Source organism: Chiloscyllium plagiosum, chromosome 42 (assembly GCF_004010195.1).
Source record: "Chiloscyllium plagiosum isolate BGI_BamShark_2017 chromosome 42, ASM401019v2, whole genome shotgun sequence".
Lineage (NCBI taxonomy): Eukaryota > Metazoa > Chordata > Chondrichthyes > Orectolobiformes > Hemiscylliidae > Chiloscyllium > Chiloscyllium plagiosum.
Window position 1 is genome coordinate 4219667 of NC_057751.1, and position 16082 is coordinate 4235748.

General features: G+C 46.1%; 1 protein-coding gene across 1 annotated transcript in view; it reads left to right on the forward strand.

The window, feature by feature from the left end:
* Positions 1 to 1780: 1780 nt before the first annotated feature.
* LOC122542968 (set1/Ash2 histone methyltransferase complex subunit ASH2-like) overlaps positions 1781 to 16082 on the forward strand; it is a gene marked incomplete at its 5' end in the record, with an annotated part of 25952 nt that continues 11650 nt past the window's right edge. Inside the window, 7 exons of the mRNA XM_043681111.1 lie at positions 1781 to 1903; positions 2776 to 2871; positions 5678 to 5753; positions 7512 to 7529; positions 8861 to 8923; positions 13668 to 13755; positions 15027 to 15277. Coding sequence (XP_043537046.1) covers positions 1781 to 1903; positions 2776 to 2871; positions 5678 to 5753; positions 7512 to 7529; positions 8861 to 8923; positions 13668 to 13755; positions 15027 to 15277 — 715 coding nt within the window. The remainder of the gene's footprint in view (positions 1904 to 2775; positions 2872 to 5677; positions 5754 to 7511; positions 7530 to 8860; positions 8924 to 13667; positions 13756 to 15026; positions 15278 to 16082) is intronic.

A 16082-nucleotide genomic window follows, 5' to 3' on the forward strand; every position in this document is an offset into this window, starting at 1 on the left:
TGGGTCAAAGTCCCTTTCCAGCAGTAATGTAGGTCTTTGTACACCCTAATAACTGCAGTGGTTCAAAGGAAGCAGCTCAGCACAATCTCCTCAAGTGCACTTGAGGGTGGGTGATAAATGCTGGCCCAGCCAGTGATGGCCATGCATGAATATCTTTGAAAAATCAAAATGCATCACATCAGAGCCGCTGTATCACTTGTGCATTTGTGTCTCCTGGCCTGAGGCTGTGGGGTTTGGGGCTGGGGTGGGGGAGCTTGTCCCAGAATGGTCTTTGGACCCAGAGTGGGACATGTCTCCAAAATCAGCAATGGAGCACAGACTGTGTGATTGCTGCAGTCATCTGTCTCAGCTCTGAGCAAGGGTTGGATTCAGGTCCGGATGGATTCACAACAGCAGGGAACGGCCAAGTACTGGCAACAGAGGCTGGCCAGCTAACTACACTTGTAAATTGTGTCCTTGGTCATTTTGTTATCTGGAGGCCAGTGTTTACATTGAAATTACCAGAGCTGGCTGATACGGAACACGATTTAAAACCGGTTTGGATAGGGACAGAAATACGAAAGGTTTGGAGGGATTTGGGCCAAACCCAGGCAAGTGGAACCAGTTTAATTTGGATCGAGGGGTCTGATTCCCTACAAATGAGTCGATGACTAACCAGCACAACTGAAATTACTGCAGAAGGGCCTGCAGTTCCTCAGACTGTGCCTCTGAGGATAAGGAAGACACTTACGGTGAGCTGGGGCTGGGTTCCCAAAATGAAGAAATGACGAGGGAGACCATGCGACCATTGCGTTCCTGTGCGATCCCACATTATAAGAGAATGTTGTAATAGCAGCACCATTCCAACCAATGACACCACAATCATGTGATACCCAATAGGTGGAAGGAAAGTTCACGTTCTACATATCATGGTCGAAAGTCTTCAATAGTGTTATAGCCAATTCACGTCGATGAAAGATGCATTGTGGCAGAACCGTCTGTACTTCTGTTAAGCTCCTATTGCTGACATTGTTTGCACTCAAGTGTCCCTCCCTCCCAACTTCAACAGTATTGTGGTCCTCCAAATGCTGGCACTATCAGTAATGATTACATGCATTCACACTGCACATTTAAAACTGAGGTCACCCTGAGGAACCTAAACGCTAGGTCATCGAGAGCACTCTTCAAGGCAGGGAGAGAGGCGGAGACACTTAAACATGGAAATTGTAAATAATCCAGTGATTAAAGTTGGGGATATCCATGAGCTAAAAATGACCACAACACACACATGTCAATGGGGTACAAGCCTACAGGAAGTAGAAGCAAGGGGCTGCAATTTGTGAGATTTAAACTTGCAATTTGCATTGCTGGGTCTACAATTCTGATTGAACTGGGAGCAGAAGGACACAGGAGAGCAAGGGATGACCCCACAAGTTACCTCCTTCCTCTCATTGCTACTTTCCCCCTGCCTTCCTCCAGACAGCCCAATCCTTCCTCTCCTTGCACACCTCCTGCTTCCCTATCCCAGGGTTCTGGGACACCACTTTGAATAGTTTTGCATTTTGAAAATAGCTACGCAATGTAAGCAGCTATCTTTGGAGAGAGTAATGGTGGCAGGGGGATAGGCAAGGTGCCCAACCTACTCCTGAAACACTCTCTGCTGTCAAGACCCAGCAAGTTACAGTTAGCTTTTCTGCCAACATGGGCATGTGATAACATTATAAATCCTCTGTAGTGTTCATTATTTATTTCTTGTGTGTCACGATGAATGATATGAGGCTTCACTTAAAACCCCTGTTCTTGCATCTGGCCCTGTTATTTTCTGCAGGATATTATACCTTTCATTGACAAATATTGGGAATGTTTAACGACTCGACAGCGACCTAGCAAGATCACTTGGCCAAACAACATTGTGAAGACCATGGTGAGTGCATTCTCCACTGAATGCAATCTTATTTGTGGCTGGAGTTTAGTTTTGTAAAATACGATGAGTGTTGTGACCTGGTACTGAAACATTATTGTCGTATTTGAACAGTGAAGGTTAAGGCGTGTATCTGATCGTGGAGCAATACTGTGTGGTTACTGGGATCTCAGTTGTGCTGACTGTTGAGAAATACTTGTGTTATTTCCATTTGAGCTGCAGTGAAGCTCAGTCGGGCAGTTTTACTCTTGGGGGCACAGCACTGCACTGCAGACAGGACATCTGGCTGTGCTCATAGTGTGGCCCATGGGGTGTGACAGCAAAGCATTCCAAACCAGTTGGATCCTGCTCCAGAAGCAAGCCCTCAGAATTCCAGACTGATACTCCAGTGTTGTACTGAGGGAGTGCTGTGCTGTTCGGAGGCGGGTGGGAGACATCAAACCCATGGCCCTTTTTGCCCTCTAGATCAGAGGTACAATGACTTGATTTTGAACAAGAGGGGAGGAGTTGAAGCAGTTCTTGTTCAGTGGTGTATTATCACTTTTGCAACATCTGGAAGCCTTTAAATTGTGCCTTGGAATAGCACATTCCTCTTTTGTACTTGTGGCACAGACTTGCAAATGGAAATGAAGGGGCTGTCTAACGGTATGACCTTGTGCATTGTCCACCCTCTTTCTCCACCCTGTAGTCCTACAGCACGGAGACATATCCTTTGGCCTGAAATGGTCCATGCTGACCAAAATGTCCATCAAGGCTCACACCATTTCCCTGCACTTGGCCCATATCCTTCTAATCCTCTCCTGTCCATGTATTTGTCCAAATGCCTTTTAAATGTTGTTAATGTACCCAACCTTTGTATTCCTCTGAAATTTCAGACCAAAGAGCGGGATGTGTTTCTGGTCAAGGAGAATCCCGATCCAGGCAGCAAGGATCCTCAGGAAGACTACCCCAAGTTTGGCTTGCTCGACCAGGTAAGAGGCTAGCTTATGTCTAAGAGAACAAGAGAGATACTGTGTAGCATATTGGCTCAGTGGTTAACACGGCTACTAAACATCACCCAGGACCCAGGTTCGATTCCAGCCTCAGGCGACTGCCTGTGTGCAGTTTGCACATTCTTCCCATGTCTTCGTGGGTTTCCTCCGGGTGCTCAGGTTTCTCCCTATCGTCCAAAGATGTGCAGGTTAGGTGGGCTGGGACATTCCCCTGTAGTATTCAGGGATGTGTGGTTTGGCTGGATTTCCCATTGGAAATGCAGGATTACACAGAGAGGGCAGAGTTGGGATGTGTCTCGAGGGGATGCTGTATGGAGGGTTGGTGTGGACTTGATGGGCTAAAGGCCTCGTTCCACACTGTATGGATTCGATGAGTGGAGCACACTCTTAAAGCAGTGTCAGTATTCAGAGCAGTGATGCCATGTTAGCCTGACATTTAGACTGCAACAACATGGAGTTCTACCCCCCCCCCTTACTTGTAAGACTGATGGCATCCAGCATGAGAAAGGATATTCTTGAGGCAGGAATGAGGTTGGCAGGTTGTTCAGCAAGAGTGATTCATGGAGCGAATCCCCTTTGTCCAAACTTGCAAAGAATGGTGGGTCATCACATTGAAACGCACGCAGTTACTGGAGGGTGAGATGTGGTGGATTTTCAAAGGCTGTCGAACTCACGAAGGAGAAACCTAGAACAGTACGCTGTCATCTCACGGTTAGGCAGTCAGCCCTATCATACTGAAATGTGCAGTCAGTTGCGTGGCTTTGGAATTGTCTAACCCGGACAGCAGGAGCTGCTCAGATGTTGAGTGTAAGAGTGAGATCAACAGTCATTTGGTACTTCGATGGGGGGTGCTGAGAGCTATGGTGAGGAACTGGGAAAGTGAGGTTAATATAGAAATTCAATAAGGATCTTAGTAAAGCAATGCTGCTGGCTGACAGGGTTCCATAGGATGCTACTCTTCAGCAGTTCACAGAACACCCGAAGTAGGAGGTGGCGTTCAGAGCTGGGCACCAGGGCAGGCAACTGTTGGGAATTAAACTGTAATCATTGGGTATCAAGTCAGTAGGAATAACCTTAAACTGATTGCTTCAAATATCAGTTTTAAAAAACAGTTAGATAGACTATGAAAGTTCAAACACTCCGACAAATGGCTTTTTTTATGTTTTGTCTTTTACAGGTGTGAGTGCTTTGTGTTTTTTTTTATGAGTGAATTGATATTTAACTATCTCCCATATTGATGTATCCTTCAGTTGTGTAATCTGTGCTGCGACTTTACTCTTTGGTCACGAAACATTGATGTATTAGCCATAAATGTTCAATGGAGGAAGAAGACCATGAACAATAGAAATTGTACAAATATTTAGTTTGAGAGCTATTGCCTTACAGAAGAGTATTCTGAATTTTATTCCCTCATGACCAATTGTCCTTGGTCAGTGTTTCAAGCAGACCCGCACCATTTTAATAACCATCTTCAATAATGTCATGGAATAATCCCCACTTGCCTGGATGGTGCAGCTGCAGCAACACCTTCCAGAGCAAAGCAGCCCACTTGATGAGCACCACATCCACAGGCAGCCACTTCCTCCACCACTAACTTTCTGTAGCAACAGTGTGTACCATGTACAAGATGCACTGCAGAAATACACCACGGCTCCTGAGACAGCAGCCTCTCAACCCAAAATCTCTACTGTCTAGCAGATCATGGCAGCATATATATTGGAAAATTCCCCTCCAAGCCACTCACCTTCCTGACTTGGAAATGTATCGCCGTTCCTTCACTGGTGCTGGGTCAAAATCTTGGAATTCCCTCCCTAAGGGCATTGTGGGATTACCAACTGTGGTACAAGAAAGCAGCTAACTACCACCATGTCAAGGGGCATCTAGGGATGGGCAATATATGCTGGGCCCAGTCAGCGATGCCCTCGTCCCATGAATTAATCAAAAAAAAACCTTAGCATCCATCTCATGGACTCTTGTTGATTTTGCCTGACTCTGCATTGCTTCAGTTAAAGTGTTGCCGAAACTCTTATCAATGCTCGTGTACCTTCAGTATTGATCATTCCAGTGAATGTTTGACTGGCCTCTCCCATATTCTACAGAACTGACATGATCCAAACCCACAGCTGAACAAGTCCTGCTCACCTGTCATCCCTGTGGTTGCTGACTGACACTTCCTCCCCATCATTACAAGCTCTGTAGTGACCGCTGACATTTAAAGAGAAACTTTAGAGAAAATCCCACAGGAAGAATAAAATCACAAGGATTCAGGTTTAAAATAATGCCTTTTATTTCCCACAAAACACATGAAGGGACTGCGACAGTACTAACATGAGTACTAACACTTGGCATCAGAAAACATCTTGAAACCTGCTGACATGTACATTGACGAGAAACTTTCTTTTCTGAATGTTATCTTTTACCCACTCCCGCTAAAAGTGACACCAAATGAGTTTGACACAGATCTCAAAGAGAGAGTTCTCATCCATGTTTGTCAAATCCCTCCATGGCATCAGCCCTCATGACCTCCACACTTAAAAATGACTCCCAAAAAATAATTCTCTGCAGCTATCAGAAGCTTCCACCTCAGGAATAAAAACAGCTGAAGTGAAATAATGATGCACTTTAGTTTTCACATAGAATGTTGAGATCTACCATGGAACCTCCCAGTTCAAGAGAAGGCCTTTAGATCTTTCATTCCTCGAGCCGCACAGTCACATGCTTGAACTCTGAATGTTGTGTTTTGCTAACCTGAAACTGGCTTGCTGCTTGAAACTCTCTCTCCTAGGATCTTTCTAATATCGGTCCAGCGTACGACACACAGAAGCAAGGTGGATCCTTGACCCCAGGAAGCAATCTTAATGGTATGTTTTTGTCATCAGACCTGCTGTGCTCTCAATTTGAGCCTGTTGTGAATCATTGGTGTGAATGTATCTTCCGACCCTGTCCCTGTTAACTTTGATTTGTCCATCAGTTTGTCAAGCAAATCCTTGACAAATCTCTCACTTCATGCCTGTGAATTTTTAAAGACGTTTCTAAATAAAATGTAGGTCATCAGGCAGAGGAGCATGTAAAACCCATGAGAGGGTGAATTATGTGCGGTGCCTGTGCACTTAGTGGCAGTCTGAATGCTTAGTTGTCCGGAAAGACATTTTTTCAGATAATACCTTGAAATCCAGCTACAGAAGGCACCTAAGCACAGAAACTCCTCCAGCCTGGGAAGGTTTGCTGTTGCTTCTTGACAAGATGAAGCTGCTTCCATCCCAGCCAGGGATCTGCTCACCAGTTGAGCACAGGGGACAAACATTCAAAAGTTAATAGAATTGGAAGGAAGTAGCGATAATGGTCGCTAATGTGTTTCATGTCCTAGTGACACCTCCGTTTGTGCATGAGCAAAGCCTGTGATCAGGTACCTGGCACGAGCGGCTGGGACAGTCACCTTTGTATTGTATCTGTGGGATGGTGGGTGTCCTAACAGCAGTTATTCTCTCTGGGATGTCAGGAAGCCTGACAGATGCACATGACTTGGAACAAGATGTCTCAGGTTGAGGAGTGACTGGAGACAGCGATTGCACACTTGGCCCAGCTCCTCGCTAATATTTTTACCCAGAACAACCAGTTGTTTTCCAAGCATTCGCTTGACAAATTATATTTTCTGGTGAGTCGGGTGTTTACGCCAGATCTGGGCAGCATTTCAGCCAGTGCACCACCTTCACTTTCATTTCTAGTATTAGCTCAGGTATTCTACTGTCCAGCTCAGCCCTGGGAAGTGGAATCCAGAGGAGCTGAACCATTCCTTCTCACACACGTTTTAATCTTCATACAATCCTCATAGATCATTTCCAGTTTCAAAATCATCACATGATGAGTTGGAAACATTGTTAAATGGATGAAAGATTAAGTCCCATTCTATTTGTCCTGCTATCCTGGCTGCTCGTTGCAACAGTAATGTAATTGTTGTCTAACTATGGCAAGTAATCTCTGTCAGTTAATCTGCAGAAGAGAAGAAAGGGGTTTGGGAGTCGCAGATCCCTGTTAGTGTGAAGAGTTCCAGTTAAAATTTCACAGGCTCAGAAAAGTCTAGTTTGTGTGTGGCATTGAGTCTTTGAAATGCTTTCTGTTCAGTGCAGAATAAATCATAATATGGCCTTTGAGAAAATGTTGCTGTTTTGTATTCATCAGAATATGGCTTAAATGAAGACGTCTTTGTATTTTCCATGCCTCAGAGATTTTGCAATGGAACCAGCCATGCCCACTGCTGGAACAGTCAAGTGGTGTAAGATCACCTGTGGCCCACCTCACCGAGCACCCACAAACTCTCCCACAGCCTGGTGTTAGGTGTAACTGACTGCAAGGCTTTGGAAGGCCTGAGGTGGCAACCTGCTGACTGTCTTCCCTCTTCTATGTTGCAAATCAGCAAACAGAAGGCCCATGGGTCTTTGGCTACACTTGTGAGCGGAGCTGAAACATGGCCTCTGCTGGCCATTGCTGAAGGAGCAATTGTCCAATGTTGAGAATATGAGCAATGCCTCGGTTCAGAAAGAGTTAACGTGTAAGAGTTCATAGTTGATGCTTGTGTTATCCTCGGGCTATACAAATGCATGCTTTGACCTCTCTTCCAGGTGGACCAACATTTGCAGGTGAAAGTTTGTGTCTTAAGAAGTTCTGAACCTTAAGTATTTTGTACCTGCCTTAAAATGCTTGTTGTTTAGCGATTTGCAGTGTCTTTTGTTTAAAATTACCTGAGCTGTTTGTTTCCTCTGATCTGAACTGGGCAAAAAGGTGTGACATTTGTACAAGGGAAGGAAAATGCTGTTTATTTTTTGCATGAAGACAAGTTCAGACACGAACCTGTGCTTGAAAGCCGCATGAACTGCTTGCCCCTGATATATAGCAAGCTGTATTCATCTGCTTGAATTTTAATTTTGAATCAGGACATTGTTTGATGACCAGAGATTGTAACTGGGCCTGACGATGATGGTGCAGTTCCTGTTGCAGTGCAGAGTTGAGAATTGCACAGTTCAAATCAGATGACCCAGTTTGATTGGAAGTTTGAGTGGGTGATGGCGGTGATGGACATCTTCTTACCTTTGCTGCCTTGAGCTTGAGGTAGTGAGCATTCTGAAACCTGTGTATTCAAGGAACATCCAGTTGCACCCAGTTGTTGTTAAAGAGAGGGCAGGTTGGATTGTGATGTTGGTCACAGTACAGCTGCAATGTGTAGCATCTCCCAGCAGAGGGAACCCAAACTGGGCCCAATCAGGCACTGATGTCACCTTTAAATGCACTGAATTTCAAACTGTCCACTTCTGTGTGCAACACCCTTCCTCCCTACCTCAGTTAAGTGCATTCTAGTTACTTTCTCGATCATTATCTCTGCTTTTGCCCTTCCCCAAGAAACTCTTGCTTTTTTTCTCCTCTCTGCTCACCTCGTGGTTAAGTTGGCAGTCTGGGATGTTCCGTGGCCCAGGTTCGGCTGATGATGAGGGACAGAGCAACTGCTATGATTGGGAATCACGACTCTTCAGGAAGCGGGGGAGAATCAGTCGCAACTGCGTTTCATTTTCCTTTCCCAATTCCAGTCTAAATGTCGGATAAGATCAGGGTTCCAACTCCTCACTAACACCCTCTGGTCAAAGCTGCCAGAGTTGGTCATCCAGACTTTGAAGTGAGGTATGGGGCTTTTTGTCTGCAGGGTAGCCAGCAACTGGGAACCCCGTTACTCCCTGGTGGCACAGAGCAGTCACCGCAGAGTGGGTATCGAATCTCCCACCTTGCCATTGGGAGCGCTCACTGGAGCTCTCAAAGAGAGGAACCTGTCCTGGAACACTGGTCTCCATCTGAGCAGTCCCATGTGAAGCCAGCAAGTTCCTGGGTACTTGAGGGCACTGGCTGGGTGCTGCTGCTGCTAACTGAACGCAAACAGGCTCAGCACAAGCGAGAATCGTGGCTTCACCATTTGTGTTTGCAGGGCGTCTCAGTGGTGCGACATGCAATGACGGGACTGGGGGTCGGGCCCGTGATGCTACACAAGGTGAGTTAACAATATCCACTGGAACTGTCTGGGTGGCTGGGAATGGGGGGGTCGGTGGGGGGGAGAGATGGGGTAAGCATCGTGTTCTGGTCTTGCCCTCATTCCCAAATGTGGCTGAAGGCTGCTCAGGATACTGTCCTCCCCTGTAAAGCATCTTGAATGAAAATGGACTCCAGCCTTTTGAGTTGATTGGCTGAAGCAAAGTTGGCCTCGACTACTTCCAAATTGAAATGGGTTTGTCTGCCATCTGCAATTCTTGATGATTTAGGCTGGGGAGTGGTAATGTGAGACACCTGAGAGGAGAGAATCCATTGCAGGTGAGGGAGTCATGTAGATGGCTTCAACTCTGCACCAAACCCAAGCTTAATTCACTTGGATTCTGATCCTTAACCAGTCAGCTTTACTGAACTCAAAAGTTGAGCACAATATCGTGGAACTTCTCTCACCTTGAAAGCACTCTCTTTCACTCTGTTCAGGATTGACCCTCCCATGTGCAGTTTAGCAGGTCCAATAAGATGCGTCTGTAGTTTTGCCCTTGACTTTGTTGCTGCAGCGGTATTATGTTCCGTCTACATTATAGTAAGATGACCTTTGGGGAATGCATGCATGCTTTTGTCAGTACTTCTGTGTGGAACATTTGTCCTGCTGTCTGTCATCTTTTGCATCGACATTGTAAAACTCTGCTCCATACTGAGGATGAGACCGAGTTAAGTCTGCCTGATAGCTTGTGGAAAAGCTAGCAGAAAGTTAAAATCTTGCTTTGTGTTTCTTGAATAGGGTCAGGCGTAATGCTGATGTGAGTCACTGGGGTTTGCAGGAAGTGTTGAGGCTAGATTGGAAATATATTCTCAACGTGCTTATTTGCTTTTTAAGCAGTAAATTATGGGGGGCTAAATTGATCAAGTGGAATAAATCTGTTACGACTTAAATTATTTCATTAAGTTGATTTATTCTCAGTCATGTTATGCTATTCTTATGTAGAACTGGATATCTGCTGGAGAAAACCAAAATGTGTTTTATATTGGCAATGGCAAGTGGTATGGAGGCATTTGGAGCAAAGAGCGATTGTTGATTGTAGTCTGTTTGATTCTAGGTGGTGTATAATCTTAGGAGCTGTGCACAGTTTGAAGGAGTAATATTGTGCTGCTACTCCATGTCTACACACCAAGGTTCACTGCTCTCCTGTTTTCCCAAATTCGCTCACTCTCCATTTGCTCTCTGCTGTTCATATTTACTGTACACCCATACCCTTTCCCTTAGTCATGTAGCTTCTTCAACTCAAGACCCATAGTCTGTCACCCTCAACACTTGCATTCTCCACCATTATAAAAGAAGGATGGCAGGGATAAACCAGAAAGCTGCAGGCCAGTGCGGCGAATGTCTGTGGTGGCGCGATGGTTGGAAACTGTTGAGGGGCAGAATTAATTTCTCGTTGGAGAGGCACTGATTCATGAAGGGGAGTCAGCATGGCTTGGTCAGGGGGAGCTCAGGTCTCACAGACTGTACTTTTTGAGGAAGTTACTGGGTGTGTAGCTGAGGGTCGTGCAGTCGATGCCTATATAGACCTCAGTCAGGCTCTTTCCAAAGTCTCACATGGCAGGCTGCTTAAAAACTGGGATCCGGGGCAGTTTGGAAAATGGGATCCAAAAGAGGCTCTGTGATGGGAAGCAGAGGGTGATGGTTGAAAGGTGTTTTGGAGATTGAAAGCCTGGGTCCAGTGGCATTCCACAGGATTTGGCGCTGGGTCTCTTGCTGTTTGTAGTGTACACTGACGACAGAGACGTGAATGTATGCGCTATGATCTGTACCATTGCAAGAAAAGGGAAAATGGAAGGTGGGGGAAATAGTGAGGTGGAAAGACTAGACTGCAGGATGATGTAGATGGGGCTCAACAGTGGCAAATGAAATGTCATCCTGAAAAGTGTGAGCTCATGTGTTCTCTTGGAAGGATTGTGCCGAGGATCAGAGGGACCTCGGTGTTAATGTTCACAGATCCTTCCAGGCAGCAGGACCGGTGGCTCAGATGGTTCAGAAGGCAGATGGGATATTGGCTGACATTAGTCAAGATATTGTGTACAGAAGCAAGGAGGACCTTGGTGGTGTTCAAGTCCTGTCTCCTCAAGAGGTCTGTCATGACATCTGAGCAGGTTGATTGAAAAAATATTGTTTTTCATGACTGCAGTGCTGTGTCCAGTTCGAGGTGCCACACGAATGGACTGCCCCAGAGAAGGGGTACGTGAGATGAAACAGGATGTTACCTGGGCTGGAGCGATGAGCTCTGAACAGAGATCCGAAAGATTGGTGTTGTTTTCCTTGGATCAGAGCTGGCTGTGGGCCGGGTGTCCTGATTAAGGAGTACTAAGGTCTATTCATGTGTCTGTCAAGATGCTTCTTATACATTGCTGTGCTATCTGCCTCCACCACTTTCTCTGGCAGCACATTCCAGCAACTTAACACCCTCTGTGTTAAAGAAAAGTAGCTGTCATACCCCCTTAAACCTATGTCCCCCCCGTAATTGACATTTTTTACCCTGGGGGAAAAAGTCTCTGACTATCCACTCTCTCTGTGCCACTCCTAATTTTATAAACCCCTATCAGGTCGCCCCTCAGCCTCCAACATTCACTAACCACAGCAAAAGGGTCTCTTTCCACACTATAAGAACTTCATGACTCTTCAATTCTAGGTTGGGGAGCCTTGACAGTTTGGCACTGGTTCTCCCCTGTGTCTCAGAAGATGCAGTTTTGATGCATTTAATGCAGTGAGGGGAGATCTCCGTCTGCATCGGTAATGCGGGACAGAGTGCATATCCTCCACACTGGGAGTGGTCCTGAACAAGAAGACACAGGAGCAGTTGGTCTTGCGTGAAGTGGAATGAACTTATTGTGGAAGGGTGTTGGAATAAAACTTCAGAACTAGGATGTAGAAAGAGATCGGAGTGTTACCATTGCAGCTGTACGTCTTTGAATCAGTGTCACCATCTGCACATGATGGCATTTGACTGATTGCAGAAGAGTTCAGGGTCTGCCAGTGTCGTCAGTGTTCTGCATCCATCTTCTAAGTGTTGGAAGTTTCTGTTTTCTGTGCAACCTTTTGTGCCTTTGTGCTTTCCCCTTTGAGAATAGCTGCAGAAACTATCAATCTTGCCACGCAATGTTCCTGCTGACGTTTCCAAAAATCCTGCGCTCCTCCAATTAAAAAAATACGTCTCGTTTCATCCTGATTTGCGTCCTTCTTGCTTTGAGAGCGGTTACTGGCAGAACTTAGCACAGGTGCCCATTACAGTGTTCAAGCAGCCCATAGCTCAATGCATCCAGCACAGCCACATCATGGGCTTGTGAATGGCTTCCAGAAAAGGCAGCGGTTGTCTCTCCCTTCCTCCCAGTGAGATAGTGTGCCTTGTCAGGGATTTGGAAATCTGGACTTGACTTGCACAGTGTCAAGTGGGTACCATCTGAAAATTAATACTGAAGATCTGTTGGGTGGCAGCACTAAACTACTCTTGAGTGTGCCTTTCTCTGGTCTGCAAGGCATCAGCTGCATGGATTGAAGCAAAACGCGAGCAATCCTGTGGCAAATAAGCTGCAGAGTTAAGCAGATACAAGAATTAGTGTTGTAATGGTACAATTGGACCTGGAGGCCAGACTCAAATCTACGACTTGGCTTGTTGCAACTGTGATTGCAATGGGTTCAGTAACAAACACCGTGTCAAATTGACTGCACTCTCAGTACAACCCGTGTGTACAATGAAGGGTCAAGTCCTGAAATTACATTTTAATTGAACAGGCGTGACCAGATGTGGTCTGAAATGTGCTTCTCTCTTCCCCGTCCTAGCATTTATCTGGAACAGATTACTGAATGTGTTAATTCATCAGAGGAAGTTGAGATGTGGAGTCATGTTTCTAATTGCTGTGGTTTGGTGTTGGAATGGCCCTGCAGAGTTAAGGCAAGTACAGACTCCCCGACCCAGTCTGACAGCTGAACTTTGCTGCTGTCTGAATTTTTCACTGCTCTTTTCTCCTATGTTTCCCAATGGGCTGCCATGACTCAGTGGAAAATGCACCATTCAGCTTGAATTTTAAAATGCAAGGTTCCACTTTGAGAAATAATGAAGATCGATAGGCAACAAGGAGTGTAGAATTCACTTGAAAGAGTGAGAACATGTTTGAAGGGTAGAGTTTGAGTTTGCAGAAATGGAAGCAAGTCATGGGAGGGAGTTGAGCTAACGTTTGGCAGACTCTTAAAAGTGTTTGGTTCCGTTTCCACACTATTCATTATGTCTCAATATATGTGTAGCTTGGTAATGAGTTAGTGAGTTGCCTGGTTCAGCAGCTGCTCAAAACAGTCAGACAGAGGTTAGTTCATTTTGTTGTGATTTCACCTTGAAAACCAGGTAATACTGACAGAAGGTGTCTTCAAGGAAACATTTGAAATGTATTGACTTGTTCCTTGAGAGATTCTGGCAATAGTGGACTTGAAGGAAAGCCTAGTAAATAACCTTGCGCTGCTATGCTGAAATTGGTGTTGGTGTTGTCAGCAATAATTCCTATTTTTGTCCTGTCCCAAGTCCTTGTTCCTTCTGTCCCAGGCATGTCAAGGAGAGAAAAGCTTGCAGGCTAGTCTGTTCCCAGTGCACATCAGGCTGTTGCATCTTGTGCTTTTCCCCCTGAGTGGTTGCTCAGCTGTGAGTGTTTGGGAGCAGACTGTTCAGTCCCAGATCACAATCTTCAGTGTTTTCTCTTCCAAGGTGGCACTGTCGGAGGAAGCGGGAAAGGAAGAGGAGCAAAGCGTAAACAGGATGGAACCTCAGGAGGGACTGCCAAGCGAACCCGAAGGTGAGACTGTTTGGGAATTGGTGGTGGACCTGTCCATGGGAGAGCAGGACAGTGCGGGCATTGAGAAAAGAGCCTGTTTTCTCACTCAGCAGTTTGTCGGCTTATTTTCTGCAGCTGTCTTATGGCAGGTTCAGTTCAATGTTGGAATGGACACACTGGTTTTTAACTGCAGTGACCTGTCCTGTAACAGCTAAAGTATTTCCTGCTCCGAGAAACATCAGCTTCTTCCAAGACATACAGCTGGTGACTGAACATTCTGACTTTGCAGTGGACACCCACAAGTAGTGAAGTCCAACTGTCCCACCTTCCCTACAGTCTCTTTGGACAGTGACTGCACTTGTCAGTCTTTGAGGCATCTCAAAAGGGACAAGATAAATGCTCATCTGTCTTTCGATTTGGTTCGAGGGTGAGGAGAGTGGTGGTACCACCACAAGGAGAGGGTTGGACTTGTGTTGTGTTGGAGGTGAGTGCTTCATCAGTGACAGCTCAGAGCCTGGTCTCCACTGTCCCTGTTTTACAGCTGTCTGTTATAGTGATTCAGATAGCTCACCTGGAAGCTCTGGGTGGTGCAGAAAACTGAAATGGTCTCAGTGCATCAAGGGGCAGTTTGCAACATGTATGTCTAAAAGGAATGGCATGCTGAAATTGGTTGATAGGTGGACAGGGAAGAAATGTGCCACTGTCTGAAGAACAGCAGACAGGAGTGTAGCACCATTCATTCCTCTGGAATTGATGCCATTAAACCAGGTGAATGGTAACCTTGCTAGTATTGGTTGGATTCCCATCTAAAAATGACCCTGCTTCCCAAAGGATTGGTTGGGGAGAATCACAGATCATAGAATTCCTTCAGCATGTAAGCAGGCCATTTCACTGACCCTCCAAAGAGCATCCCCATCCCACAATCCATGGAACCCTGCATTTCCTACGGCCAACCCACCTAGCCTGCACATCCCTGGACACTATGTGCGAATTAGCATGGTCAATCCACACTAACCTGCATATTTTTGGACTGTGAGAAAAGAGGGGAGGAAACCCACACAGACATTGGGAGAACATGCAAACTCCACACAGTCTCCCGAGGGTGGAATCAAACCCGGGTCCCTGACGCTGTGAGGCAACAGTGCTAACCACCAAGTCACCTTATAACCAGGTGGTATTAAGTTGATGTTTCAGCCTAGGCTGCTTCTACCTGGGCTTGAGCCAGTGAGGAGCAGATGGATGAGATTCTTACGGAGTCCTAAATGCGTGTGTGTTTTTAAAATTCCTCCTAGTGACCCGTTGTTTGCTGCTCAGCGGCTGCCCCCACATGGCTATCCACTGGAGCATCCGTTCAACAAAGATGGTTATCGGTATATCCTGGCTGAGCCTGATCCACATGCTCCAGACCCTGAGAAGTTGGAGCTCGACTGCTGGGCTGGTAAACCTATCCCTGGAGACCTGTACAGGGCTTGTCTGTATGAGAAGGTTCTTCTGGCACTGCATGATCGAGGTATGTATGGAGTAGGGCAGCGGGAGCGGCTCTGTTAGAATTTCAGCTTTGTGTTCCGATATGGGGAAGTGGGGCCCACCTTCCTGCGGGGGGGTCACAGTGGCTCTGACCCTTGTGCTATCGTGTGTTGTTGAACACGAGTGGATCCTGCAGTATAGTTCATGGCACAGTGCCTGCATTTTTTCCAGTGTCTGTCAGGCAGGGAATGCGTGTTGGAGTCGTTCTCCTGTGCTGCATTGGCATTGAGAACACTGGTTCCACTAACTGAAGTCTCCACCCTTTAGTGAATTAGTAGCACTGAGCTCAGGGTCAGCCTTTTTACAGAGGGAGCCATGTCATGGGGTATCTGAGTGCACTGCGCCACAACTTGTAGAGATCGAACTACTGGGCTGCAGATTTGCAGTCCTTGAGTTCCAGTTACTCCCAATGTCTGGCCTGCACCAGGCTAGACTCCTTCAAAGTATGTTCAGGTAGTCGAGACCCTAACGTTTTCTTACTTAAAAGGCAGATGTGTCGTGGATATTCCAGGTGTGATGCAGCCGGTTCAACCATTCGGCTTTAAGGAACATAGAACTTATTGATATACTACGGTTGAAACGTGAACAAAAGTAGAATTTAGAATAACTTAATTATTAGAAAACCCAACTCACTCAGTATAGCAACTTAACCCAGGATATGTTCCTGTTCCCGCATCATCGCACAAACGCACTCCTTGCCACAAGGTAATTTCAAACTGGGAGAAAGTGAGGACTGCAGATGCTGGAGGTCAGAGTTGAGAGTGTGGTGCTGGAAAAGCACAGCCGGTCAAGCAGCATCCGAGAAGTAGGAAACTGACCCC